Source organism: Henckelia pumila, chromosome 4 (assembly GCF_033568475.1).
Source record: "Henckelia pumila isolate YLH828 chromosome 4, ASM3356847v2, whole genome shotgun sequence".
Classification (NCBI taxonomy): Eukaryota; Viridiplantae; Streptophyta; class Magnoliopsida; order Lamiales; family Gesneriaceae; genus Henckelia; species Henckelia pumila.
Genome location: NC_133123.1, coordinates 15,203,948 through 15,217,501, shown reverse-complemented (window position 1 = coordinate 15,217,501; position 13,554 = coordinate 15,203,948). Strand labels below are relative to the sequence as shown.

Here is a 13,554-nt window from a genome sequence, read left to right as displayed (position 1 = left end):
CTGTCTCAAGAAAATGACCCTTGAAACCATCTCATATGAGTTTTTGCCTTAGTTAATAAGCTTCACATGAAATTCATGTATGTGAGGCTCATGCGTATCATTCCTCAGACTACATTGTTTGTAAAATTATGTTATAATGTAGTCTGGGCCGGTATTCTTGAATTCTTTAGATAATTACTAATTGATTTTTTGGTAAAAAATTTCACTTCACTATGGTTAAATTGAAAATTTGATATATAAATTCAAATAGATGGTTGTATATAATGATTCAACCAAAAAAAAAAACCATTTTATGGTTAATAAATCACGTGATGTGCACGTGATGGAATCACAATGTCAACTGTCTCTTCTGGGCGGCAGGTGGCATTGGCTTCCACTTAGTTTACTCAGTAATGCTTGCTTCCATGTCATCCACTTGCCCCCCATTTCATTCTTCACATCTACGCCGCCACCATCGCCACCGCCGCCCTCAATGGGTTCCCTCCTCCCCAGCAACGGCGCCACCGCCCAGAATTCATCGAAACCCATCACACCGGAGGAGATCCGCTCCGAATTCTCCCATCATGACCCCACGGTGGCGCGCATAAACAACGGAAGCTTCGGCTGCTGTCCCGCCTCGATTATCGCCGCCCAACAGCGCCACCAGCTCCTCTTCCTCCGCCAGCCAGATTATTTCTATTTCAACACACTCAAGCCCTCCATCTTCGAAACCCGTCGCCTGATTCAGACCCTCATCAACGCGGACCATCCAGATGAAGTCTCCGTCGTGGACAACGCCACCACCGCCGCCGCTATCGTCCTGCAACATACCACCTGGTCTTTCTTCTCGTCTCATTTTCAGCCCGGGGACGCCGTTATCATGCTCCACTATGCCTACGGAGCCGTCAAGAAGTCCGTCCATGCGTACATTTCTCGCGCCGGTGGCCATGTCATTGAGGTTCACCTTCCTTTTCCTGTGAAATCTAGTTCTGATATTATATTTGAATTTCAGAAAGCTCTTCAAAAAGGGAAGGAAAATGGTAGAAAGATTAGATTGGCTGTCATCGATCATATAACTTCGATGCCTTGTGTAATAATCCCTGTGAAAGAGCTTGTGAGAATGTGTAGAGATGAGGGTGTTGATAGAATATTTATTGATGGGGCACACGCCATTGGCAATGTGGCTTTAGACATGAAGGAAATAGGTGCTGACTTTTACACAAGTAATTTGCATAAGTGGTTCTTTTGCCCACCATCTGCAGCATTTTTGTATTGTAAGATGTCGGAAGAATCCTCTGACTTACATCACCCTGTAGTGTCTCATGAATACGGTAATGGGTTAGCAATGGAGAGTGCCTGGATCGGGACTAGGGACTATAGCTCCCAGTTGGTTTTGCCAGAGGTTATGGAGTTCTTGAATCGGTTCGAGGGTGGGATCGATGGGATTATGCAGAGGAATCACGAGGCAGTGATAGAGATGGCAGAAATGTTAGTAGAAGCATGGGGGACGGAATTGGGGACTCCGCTGGATATGTGTTCGAGTTTGGCTATGGTGGGAATGCCCACTTGTTTGGGGATTAAGAGTGATTCAGATGCATTGAAATTGAGAGCTCATTTGAGAACTGTTTTTAAGGTTGAGGTTCCCATTTACTATAGGGCCCCAGTTGAAGGAGAAGTGGATCCAATCACAGGGTACGCTAGGATTTCACATCAGGTGTACAATGTGGTTGAGGACTACAATAGGCTGAGGGATGCTGTCAACAAGTTGGTAAAAGCTGGTGTTACTTGCGCATCTCTTTCCAAATGAAAAGGTGATACTTCATTTTGCAGGTTTTTATGGATTACAATATGGAGTTTTTACCTTTAGAAATCAGTCAAATCACGGTGCAAAGACCATCTGGTTTGTCTTCGTTTTGACTCTCAGCTTTAATAACGATATTCTTTTCTTTGACTCTTGGCTTTGACAATGGTCAGAAGTGTTGTCCTGTTCATTCAGTATTCCTTTTTCTTCACGGTGTTGTGACAACTTAATATCGTTATGGAAGATTGACGAAAGTGGTTATTGATCAATTGTTTTACGTCCAGAGATTTGAAATAATGTTAGTCTGTTTTTGCTGTTGGTAATTGGGAAGGGAGGGGGGCATGGGAGAGGGAAGAATAGAGTTCAGTCTACGCTTGGAACATCATGCTGTGGAATCTCACCTAATTTAATCTACGAGATCTGAAAAACATAATCATGCATGCTCAGGTATAACTGTACCCCTTTTTCAGCTTCAGCCTTATCTCACCTTACATAAAGTTTCCAGATACCCTTAGCTTGTTAATAGAAAATACGTTCATTTTTTTATGATAGAATCGTTTGTGACGTCTCGTTTTGGAGGCTATGGCATGGCCATGCCCTCAATGCTAAAGTGATTAAGGAACACCCAAAGTTTTGAATGACACTAACTTTTTATTATAGGAAAATTTGTGTTTTCATGGTAGAAGCGTGCATTTGAAGAGCAAGTCATTGTCAAGTCCTCCTCTGGAGACCTTGGCATGTCCATACCCCCAAAGCCTAAAGAATTCAGGAACACGAAGCCTTGAATAGTACAAAAACCCGTTAATGTGATGAATTACTCTTTATCAACCAATATATTAGTGGAAGCATCCTATAAAAATTGTTAGAAGATTAAAGATTTTATAAAATGTTAACTGTCATATTTATGATACAGTTTAGTACAATTAAAGGTTTTTTTTTTTTGAAAAACAATTAAAGTTATGTGAGTAATGCATTTTGGATCGGTTTGTAATGAGATTTGGCATATGAAATGGCTGCAAATATTTTGGAATTGCTTAGCAGAAAGAACTCCTGGTTTGAGTAATCTTCACTTTAGCACACCATTAACATTCTTAATCTTGTAATCCTTTGTTACCAGAAAAAAGAATATTTGCTAAGTTATAGGCTTGATATTATGCACACACAAAATACACGCATATGCGCTACGTCTGAATTATTCATTGTTTCCCCTTCTGCAGCTTACCCGGATGTGTGCACACGGTATTTTCCTTAGCTTTGCCTAGCTTGGCTACCCTGGAAAGAAGGTATTTCACTATTTACTGGCCTGAAATAATTTTTCGGGTAGGAACTGCCTGGGAAAACAATAAAATTTGACATCCAGTATCAAGCCTCAACACTAGGCTGTGTTGTTTGTAATAGTGAAACATCAATTGTTAATTTATGTACCAATGTGTCCCATGATAATCAATCAACCATTAGCCTCATTTTCTTCTCTGGTGTCTGCTGTTATGTCATTCCTTTTCTTTTTCTTTTTTTCGTTTTTTTCTCTAGATTTGAATTTTTTTATTAATGATTTGATTTAATTAAATTTAAAGCTATATTTTGAACCTCAAAATAACATTGGAGCTATAAATGTAAATATTTTAAACAAGCTTATTTGAGAAAAGAAAAGGCTTAACCATATGCAGACCGAAATATGTAAAAAATGATGATAATTCTAATCTCTTCCTTCTTTACAAACATTGAAACTGCTTAAAAAAATATACATTTTTTAGGAACTTGAAATAATATTTTTCATTCACTAATTCACAAATCACAAACTTTGAATTCTTCAAGCGACACCTGAGGCCGAATCAAGATGAATATTAACCATAAATATTTCGGGCAGTGGATGTGAATTCATGGTCATAAAACAAATAAAATAAATGTTAACAATTTATATTGAGTTCGATTCGTTTTCTTTGAATTTAATCATCAAATCAAATTTTATTAAGCTATTGTTTGTTTGAATTTATGTTTAAGCTCGTATTAACTTATGTTTAAATTAATTGAATCAGAAAGAAAAAAAAAAAAAGAATCCTAGCTCGTGCTTCTATAAATGCGATTCCGACAAAAAGTTAATGTTAGAACACTTGGTTATCAAATATTACATGTTTCTTATTTTCAACTTTTAACTTTTGTTTCCAAAACACCAATATTTAATTATTCTAAATTTCTTGAAACACTATCCATTTTTTTCCCCTCAATTTCTTTAAGATCTATAAATTTAATCACTTCATTAAATAAAAAAAAAATTCAAACAATCCCTTTGATATATTGGTAAAAAAAATAGTTAAAGTATTAAAATTGGCGATCCACGAAGAGAAAAACCAAGCATGTTCAAATTTGTGTTTGATCGATAATAGACTAGCCAAGTCACCTCTTCCCAAGCTCAGCCCCAGCTGGATCCATGCGTAACGAGCTAATCTACACCATGTCTTTGGAAAGTCAACACCTCAAATTTCGAATTTAATCAAACTGAGAATCAAATTAATTAATTCGGTTTGATTTTGTCTGTTCCAAACTAAACAATCAAAATTCAAACGAGACAAATCCCTTTTTGGCATATATTTCAATAATTCTGAATCAATTATTATTATTATTTTTTTTTTGTGGGTTAAGATTATTTTCTATTAATTCAATCTTTACAAATAAACTAAACTTATTATTTAATAGACAAGCTTGATTTGTTTAATTTGAAGCACTGGATGTTATACGCAGCCTAACAAAAGCAGAGAAGAATGCTCAGTTAATGCCTCCACAAAAATATATATATATATTTTAAAATTGTTTAGTGGGTAATTCAATGCCGTCTCGACTTATAATTTTAATTTGAAGAACAATTTGTGAGACAAAGATTACTTCATATTTAGCATTAAAATTCAAAGGTTGAATTTTTTTGTTATTTCATGGCATGCATCGAAATCTTGAGTGACGCATCGCCTCACCTCATGATGCTGCTTTGTCCGAAAAAGGCATGAAACACAACACGAAGCCCACTATTTAATGCTCAGTAACATTGCACAAATGCTGGAACTTTTAGATTGTTCAGCTGAGAATGGCGCAGCTGATTGGAGTGAATGAGATTGAATCATTCAGGAATGAGCTCTCGGAGATTGGGAGAAGCTTCAGAGCATCCTTGCGTCGTCATGCATCGAGTTTTCGGAGCTTGGGTTCGGATTGGAACTTTGACTTGGACGATGATGCTAAGCTGCAGTGGGCTGAAATCGACAGGCTGCCGACTTTTGAGCGCTTGAAATCTTCTTTGTTCGATGAAGATGATGAAGATGGAGATGGGATCAGAGGGAAAAGAGTGGTTGATGTTACTAAGCTTGGTGCACAGGAAAGGCATGTGTTCATTGGGAAACTTATCAAACACATTGAGCATGATAACCTCGAATTGCTGCATAAAATTCGAAAAAGAATGGACAAGTAAGATTTTTATTTTTGGAAATCTTGAAGGCCAATTATAGATGATTTAACGGGATCGTTAGATAAGATTTGTTGGATTAATTCTTGCAGAGTTGGTGTAAAACTGCCCACCATTGAGGTGAGGTACACGAATTTGAGTATAGAAGCTGAGTGTGAAGTTGTTTATGGAAAGCCCCTCCCTACTCTTTGGAATTCTTTTAAAACCATGATATCGGTAAGCTTTCGCGTGCCCCTCATATGTTTGTTGCTATATGTTGAACACTGAACTGACTGAAGGCTTCACCTTTCGCGTGCTCCTCATACGTTTGTTGCAGTATGTTGCATTGTTCTATGGTGAATACATGCTCCTTTTGTTTTACAGGATATTGTCAGGCTTCCTGGTTTGCAGTCACAAAAGGCACATATAAACATCATTAACAATGTTAGTGGCTTGATTAAGCCCGGAAGGTACGGTGTAGTCGCTTTGATTAACCAGACTTCATGGGTTTTCTTCAGCCTCAAATGAATTTTCAACATTCATTCTCTATGCTAAACTCTTTTTTTGTCTCTCTGTCACTAGTAAGAATTGAGTCATTATTTTCTTGTGTGCAATTTTTTTGATGAAATTATGCTTACTACCAGTTATGTGTGAACAAAAATGCACACTAGTTCACAGCTTCCATTGTAAAAAGTTTATCTCGAAGTTGTGTTAAAACGACACTAAGTTAAACCAGTTCTGTTCTTCGAAAATTTTAATGTTGTCTTTGTGTAGGAAGTATCACTTCAATATCAATTCAGGGAGAGAAAATTGGAGTTTATGTTATGTTTAGTTTGGTTGTCCGGAATATATTATACATTTGACTCTGAATTTTTTGTGATTGCAGATTGACTCTATTACTTGGTCCTCCGGGGTGTGGGAAGACTACACTATTGAAGTCTTTATCAGGAAATTTGGACAAATCATTAAAGGTGCCTCTATGTTGCATAGTGATAAAGGGCTGAATTGTGTTTGAAGAATAAGCTTGAATCGTGAAGATATTTTATACCGAGACTTCCGAATAATGATCTAATTGTTTCTAAACAACAGGTTACTGGTGAGGTCTCATACAATGGATACACATTTGATGAGTTTGTAGCCCAGAAAACCTCAGCTTATATAAGTCAATATGATTTGCATATCCCGGAAATGACCGTCAGGGAAACACTTGATTTTTCATCTCAATGTCAGGGTATTGGTAGCAGAGCAGGTGTGTGTGCATTTATGTCATCTTACATTTAGAAATTACAATTTTTTTTTTCAAAAAAAACCATTTCGTCGTAACAATTGTATGCATCATATTTCATCTCATTCTGAAGAAATCATGACTGAGCTTACAAGAAGAGAGAAAGAAGCAAAAATCATACCAGATCCGGATATAGATACTTACATGAAGGTAATCTCAGAGCCTCATATTCTGCCTTTATTTTTTTTATAGCCGTGAAGGTAGTTGGTCTGCTCACTATATTGTAAAACGTCGTTAACTGCGCAGGCAATCTCTTTGGAAGGTCAAAAGACAAATCTTCAAACAGACTACATATTGAAAGTACTTTCTTGTCATATGTAACTACTTCATTTTATTTATCTTGCACAAGATTATTTTGTTGATTACGGATTCGGAGCTCTTCCCATGTATTTCAGATTCTTGGTCTCGATATCTGTGCTGATACATTATTTGGAGATGCCATGAGGAGAGGTATTTCTGGTGGTCAGAAGAAGAGACTGACAACAGGTAACCACAATATCATCCCTTAAAGAGTACTTGTTATTAGCGAAACCTTTGTACTTCCGAAAACCTTGAGATCTTACAACTTTAAAGAAAACCGATGATACATGTCTGATATCGGTACAGGGTAGAGTTTGATAAGGTTGTAAGGCTACATAATTTAATTCCTGTACAAGTTTTTATAAATCAACTTCATAAAGCAAGAATGAATGTGAAACACTTGCTAGCAGAATCGATCATGTTGAGTCTCATTTACTTAACGAGGTTGGGGAATGATATCTTATTAAGGCTAAAAGAAGACGGTGTTATGCAGGTGAGATGATTGTTGGGCCGACAAAAGCTTTATTCATGGATGAAATTTCGAGTGGTTTGGACAGCTCGACCACATATCAGGTCATCAGCTTCCTTCAACAACTGGCACACATCACAGATGCCACAATACTTGTTTCACTTCTCCAGCCAGCACCGGAAACCTTTGATCTCTTTGATGATGTTATCTTGATGGGAGAAGGGAATATCGCCTATCATGGACCCCGAACTGATATTTTGGAATTTTTTAGGACTTGTGGGTTTCATTGTCCTGAAAGAAAAGGAGTGGCTGACTTTCTCCAGGAGGCATGTATATCAGGCAGTATTTTTTAAAATTAATTTCTGGTTTTGTCAGCCAAAATATTTACTAGATCTTTTGTTCTCAGGTTATATCAAGAAAAGATCAAGAACAATACTGGCACGAAGCTCAAAAACCTTACAGTTATGTTTCTATTGATACATTTTCAAGGAAATACAAGGAGTCTATGCAAGGAAAGAAGCTTAATGTAGAACTCTCCATTCCATTTGACAAGTCGAAGAGCCACAAGAATGCAATAAGTTTTAGTGCATATTCTTTGCCGAAATGGACTCTTTTTAGATCTTGTATGTCAAGAGAACTTCTTCTCATGAAAAGGAATTCGTTTGTTTACATATTCAAAGTTGTTCAGGTTAGCACAATTATATTTTGAATCCTCAATCCTTTCAAGTTCAGCATACAATTTTTTTCCCTCTAGAATTCTAAAGTATACGATCAATAACGCACTTTTGCAGCTTGTCATCATAGCATCTGTATCGATGACTGTATTCTTGAGGACACAGATGGGCATTGATCTCGTCCACGCAAATAACTACTTGGGAGCACTATTTTATTCTCTGATAGTTGTTCTTATTGATGGAATGCCCGAGCTCTCGATGACCGTCTCAAGGCTTGCAGTTTTCTACAAACAGAGAGATTTACATTTTTACCCTGCTTGGGCATATGCAGTTCCAGCTACCATTCTCAAGATTCCTCTCTCGTTGCTGTCGGCTTTAGCCTGGACTTCTCTTATTTATTACGTCATTGGATATAGCCCAGAGCCTGGGAGGTTGGTGGACCAAATCATTCTGAATGCTTCATATGCTTCTTTTTAGTCTAATAGATTGCATTTTGTCCTATGTTTCGAAAAAACTAATCATTTCTTTTCCAGGTTTTTTCGTCACATGATGATAATATGTGCTGTCCACATGGCCTCAATCTCTATGTTCCGGTTCTTGGCATCTATTTTTCGTACTATGGTCGCGTCTACAACAGCTGGTAGTTTGGCAATAGTGTTCGTGATGCTATTCAGTGGCTTTTTGATTCCAAGACGTCGGTAATTTTTTTTATATAGATTAGATTCCATGTAATTTATCAAGGCATACCTTACCTACAGAACTAACATTATTTGCAGCATCCATGCCTTCTTGGTTAAAATGGGCATTTTGGGTTTCTCCATTATCCTACGGTGAAATAGGCCTTTCGATAAATGAATTTCTAGCACCAAGATGGCAAAAGGTTTGCACATAATTATCATGCATCTCTTTCACAAATATCGATAGTGGAGACACTGTCCTTTGTATGTTTTATTTGCTATTTGTCTGATATTTAAAACGGATACTCGTCTGCTCGTTTTATGGGTCTGGAAATCTGCAATGCTGTGTAATCAAATAATATGTGATCAGTTTTTGACTTCACAAGTTCTCCACATGCATTCAGTGAAAAATCTATCTCAGTCGCTTTGGTTGATTCTTAGATGAGTTTTTTGGCACATTATTTTTTGTATTTCTTATGATACACCATTTGTGTGAAGGAGCTATCAGGAAATACCACATTGGGACATCAGACACTCGAAAACCGTGGGCTAAATTTCGGAGGAGATTATTTTTGGATATCAATAGGTGCCTTGTTTGGACTGACAGTGCTCTTCAACATTGGGTTCATATTGGCCTTAAGTTTCTTAAAATGTAAGAACATCACTTTAGTTATGTCCGTGTGATTGCAAAAAGAACAATCTAGTGATATTTGTTAAAAATGTATCAGCATCTGGTTCTCGTGTCATCATTTCAAGTGACAAACTCTCTCAACTACATGGAAGTAAAGAATCGAAGAACAAAATTCGAGGAGAAGAAAAAATGCGAGATCATCCTCCAACAACTAGTACGAAATTGCATAAAGGTTATATCTTTGTTCCCCAAACAATATGACATTTGGTTCCATAATTGAATAGTATGTTGCTTTTTGTAGCAGAAAAAATGGTTTTACCTTGTGAACCCCTGAGTATATCTTTCCAAGACGTTCAATATTACATTGAAACACCAATGGTAAACACGCATTATCCATTTCTGGCCACAAAGATCAATTACTTTGTGTAGTTTGTTGAATACTTTCCTTTTCAGGCCATGAAGGAGCATGGTAACACTCAGAAAAAGCGCCAACTTTTATGTGATATAACTGGTGCATTTAGACCCGGTATTCTTACTGCTCTCATGGGCGTCAGTGGAGCGGGGAAAACAACCCTTCTTGATGTACTCTCTGGTAGGAAAACTGTTGGCATTGTGGAAGGAGAAATAAGAATTGGGGGGTATCCAAAAGTTCAAAGGACATTCGCAAGGATTTCAGGTTACTGTGAACAATCTGACATACATTCTCCTCAAATTACAGTGGAAGAATCAGTGGTATTTTCAGCTTGGCTACGCCTTCAATCCCATATCAATCCAAAGACAAAATATGTAAGATCCTACGTACTCAGATGATCGAATTTCTATCCAATTCTTATTCCAATTTGCAATAGTTATTCGTTTTTGTGTGATATTCTTATAGGAATTCGTTAAAGAAGTTCTTGAAACCATTGAGCTTGATGGAATAAAAGATGCATTAGTGGGTATTCCTGGTGTTACCGGTTTGTCAACTGAGCAAAGGAAGCGGTTGACAATAGCTGTGGAACTTGTAGCGAACCCCTCAATAATCTTCATGGACGAGCCAACAACTGGACTAGATGCCAGGTCAGCAGCAATCGTTATGCGGGCAGTAAAGAATGTGGCAAATACTGGGAGAACAATTGTCTGCACTATTCATCAACCAAGTATTGATATATTTGAAGCATTTGATGAGGTAATTTTGGCCCTGAACCTTATTTTCACAGCATTTTATTTCTTTTCAAGTGATGGGAGTTTACACTTTGTTCCTACAGTTAGTACTTCTGAAAGCTGGAGGTCACATGATATATTGTGGACCCTTAGGCCAGCACTCCTGCAAAGTGATAGAGTATTTTGAGGTCGGATGACCGTTTTTCGTTTGCCAAATGTCTAGTACATATGTGCTTCCTTTTGCGGATTAGAGATTATTCTGTTTTCGGCTTTAACATTTTAGGGAATCTCTGGAGTCCCAAGAATTAGAGATAACTACAATCCGGCCACGTGGATGTTAGAGGTCACTTCAACTTCTTCAGAAGCTGAACTTGGAATAGACTTTGCACAGATTTACAAGAATTCTGCTTTGCACGAGTAAGTTAACGAGTTGCAAAGCATACTTTTTCTATGAACTTGATTTCTTTACATGGCCAGCTGAAATGAACCATTTGATTTCTCTCATTGCAGTATTTAATGACAGTGATTTTTAATTTGCAGGGAAAACAAAGAGCTCGTGAGAAAGCTTAGCTTGCCACTTTCGGGATCAAAAGATTTGCATTTCCCTACCACCTATTCCCAAAATGGCTGGGAACAATTCAAAGCTTGTCTCTGGAAGCAGCACTGGTCTTACTGGAGAAGCCCTTCCTACAACTTGATGCGCTCCTTGCATATGCTTTTTGCGTCTTTCCTTTTCGGTTTCCTTTTCTGGGGTCAAGGCAAGAAAATGTAAGAAAGCATCTTGAATTATATAATTCTCACCATTTCACTCGTTAATCCTGGAGTATTCTTTATTCTCCAAACTCTAATGTCTTTAGTCCTGAAGTCTGAATCTCTACATTTTGTTTCTTTTGACCGGTTTTCGTTTTCGTAGACATAATCAGCAGAGTCTGTTCACTCTGCTTGGTTCAATGTATAGCTCGACGCTTTTCTGTGGAATAAACAATTCTGCATCTGTCCTACCATATGTCAGCACAGAGCGAACCGTTCTATACAGAGAAAGATTTGCAGGGATGTACGCCTCGTGGGCTTATTCGGCAGCTCAGGTATGCCCCATTCTGCTGCATCACATACTTTAATTTCTTGGTTATGAACGGAGATGATTGAGGGAAAAAAACCATCCTTTCCCAATCATGAAGTACTGATCATATGTCGCGAATGTTCAAATCTCTCTAGGCTCTCTCAAGAGTAGGTTTCTTGATTTTGCAGGTCATAATCGAGATTCCGTATCTGTTAGCTCAAGCAATAGCATTCACGGCAATCACATATCCAATGATCGGATACTATTGGTCAGCATACAAGATCTTCTGGTATTTCTACTCCATGTTCTGTTCACTTCTATACTTCACTTACCTCGGAATGCTGCTGATTTCGATAACTCCAAGCTTTCCAGTAGCTGCCATTTCACAGTCAGCCTTTTACACATTTCTAAACCTTTTTTCTGGATTCCTCATTCCTCGACCTGTAAGTATTACATCTATTGAAACTATTTTTTTTTCGGGGATGATAGTTTTACTTCGACTTTCATAGATATTGATGAATCATGTTCTTGATTTCCAGCAAATTCCGAAGTGGTGGATATGGTTTTATTATGTGGTTCCAACTTCTTGGACTCTAAATGGGATGCTGAATTCACAGTTTGGAGATATAGGAAAGCAAATTGTTGTGTTTGGTGAAAATAAAAGAATAGAAGATTTTTTGAGAGATTATTTTGGATATCACCATGATATGTTGCCTCTTGTTGGTGTTCTTCTGATGTTGTACCCCATTGCCTTTGCTTCTCTGTTTGCTTTTTGTATCCAAAACTTAAACTTTCAAAGGAGATAATTAAGCACTTTTATAATTGTCCATTGATCTTGTTTTGGGTTTTTATAAATGTTCTTTCACCCGAATTATTTAAATTACGACTTTGTTGTTATTATTATTTGAATAAAATGTTTCCCTCCTTGGATTCAACTTCAATTCTCACCTTTCGTTTTGTATTTGTTTCACGGTCGCAGATCACGTTGAGTTTCTATGTGAGTGATGTATTGCTAAAGAATTTAGTTATCTTACTTTCATTTTTGCAATATTTAATAGAACTAATCAACAAAAATTAGGTAAAATAATTCATATTGTTTGCTTTATTTCACGGAACTTATGTAATCAAACTATCCTTCCATATAAACTTTAATACATCCATAATTTCGTCCAATCGGCAAATCATAATGTCATATTATAGCACGTTGTTTTTTGTTTTTATTATTATTTTGTGTAGCTAAGCTAAGCTATAATCTATATATTCTTTTTTTTTTTCCAACGACATACAATGTAAAGATGCAATTTAAAATTTAGTTCAAAATGAATATCACACAACAAAATTCATATATACCTTAATTTTTAGGAAAATTTGTTTTTTGTCCTATATGTTTGTTTTCTGACGATTTTGGTTCTTTATGTTGTCAAATTTCAGTTTGGACTCGTTATCTTTGTTTGTTTTTTGTTTTTGTTTTTTTTTGTTTTTTTGTTTTTGCAATGGTAATCATTTTTCTAACTTGTCGCTGACGTGAAACTAATGCAGTGTTGACGTGATACTGATGTGTATAGTGTTACATCAGCATTTTCAATGAAAACGGACTAAAATTGTCAAAAATAAAAAAAATTACAGGACTAAAAATTAAATTGATGGCATAGATGACCAAAATCGTAAAGTAACAAAACTAATAGACCAAAAATACAGTTTTTCCTTATTTTATACTATATAATATTAAACCCTTGCACGCAAGCTGTACACATAATTAAATTTTAATATAAAACATCGATTATATATAATAAATTTTGTGTGAAATTTTAGAATATGACAAAAAACAAAAGTTAAAAACAAAAGAATATTGCAAAAAAAAATAAATTATATCATTGATTTCACAAATTTGAGATTGCGAGCATGTCAGGCACAAGTGCACCAATTTGGTTGAAAAAAAAAACTAATTTCTAACAATCAAACAACAATAAATTCCAAATTAATTTGATTGTTGGTTCTAGTCTCCTAAGAAAATATTAGGTTGAAACAAAAGAAACGGCACTTGAAATGATGGTATAAGCTCCTAACATGATTAGTTTTTATAAATCACCATTAATAAATGGACTTGT

The 13,554-nt window shown here is 36.6% G+C and overlaps 2 protein-coding genes across 6 annotated transcripts; both read left to right on the top strand.

Annotated features, from left to right (window-relative positions):
* Nucleotides 1-372: 372 nt before the first annotated feature.
* LOC140863875 (probable L-cysteine desulfhydrase, chloroplastic) lies at nucleotides 373-3,294 on the top strand. 4 transcript variants are annotated; one of them, XR_012144042.1, is made up of 3 exons: nucleotides 373-1,790; nucleotides 2,112-2,227; nucleotides 2,998-3,286. XR_012144042.1 is itself a non-coding variant. In XM_073267644.1 (2 exons), the coding sequence occupies exon 1, from the start codon at nucleotides 473-475 to the stop codon at nucleotides 1,784-1,786; it is 1,314 nt and encodes a 437-aa protein (XP_073123745.1). In that variant the 5' UTR covers nucleotides 373-472; the 3' UTR covers nucleotides 1,787-1,790; nucleotides 2,112-3,294. The 4 variants fall into 4 exon arrangements, 2 of the variants coding, with proteins under 2 accessions (XP_073123745.1, XP_073123744.1); XR_012144041.1 differs by lacking the exon at nucleotides 2,112-2,227 and having other exon boundaries at nucleotides 373-1,879; XM_073267644.1 differs by having other exon boundaries at nucleotides 2,112-3,294.
* Nucleotides 3,295-4,532: 1,238 nt separating this feature from the next.
* On the top strand, nucleotides 4,533-12,252 carry LOC140865899 (pleiotropic drug resistance protein 3-like). 2 transcript variants are annotated; one of them, XM_073270732.1, is made up of 24 exons: nucleotides 4,533-5,230; nucleotides 5,321-5,444; nucleotides 5,592-5,677; nucleotides 6,094-6,178; nucleotides 6,297-6,456; nucleotides 6,566-6,642; nucleotides 6,739-6,792; nucleotides 6,888-6,978; nucleotides 7,286-7,587; nucleotides 7,668-7,949; nucleotides 8,053-8,366; nucleotides 8,469-8,629; nucleotides 8,712-8,815; nucleotides 9,111-9,264; nucleotides 9,341-9,457; nucleotides 9,545-9,621; nucleotides 9,697-10,029; nucleotides 10,121-10,411; nucleotides 10,491-10,574; nucleotides 10,670-10,803; nucleotides 10,927-11,154; nucleotides 11,300-11,471; nucleotides 11,635-11,889; nucleotides 11,986-12,252. In XM_073270732.1, exons 1-24 carry the CDS (start codon nucleotides 4,857-4,859, stop codon nucleotides 12,250-12,252), a joined length of 4,326 nt encoding a protein of 1,441 aa, XP_073126833.1. In that variant the 5' UTR covers nucleotides 4,533-4,856. The 2 variants fall into 2 exon arrangements, with proteins under 2 accessions (XP_073126833.1, XP_073126832.1); XM_073270731.1 differs by having other exon boundaries at nucleotides 9,341-9,475; nucleotides 9,548-9,621.
* Nucleotides 12,253-13,554: the final 1,302 nt, after the last annotated feature.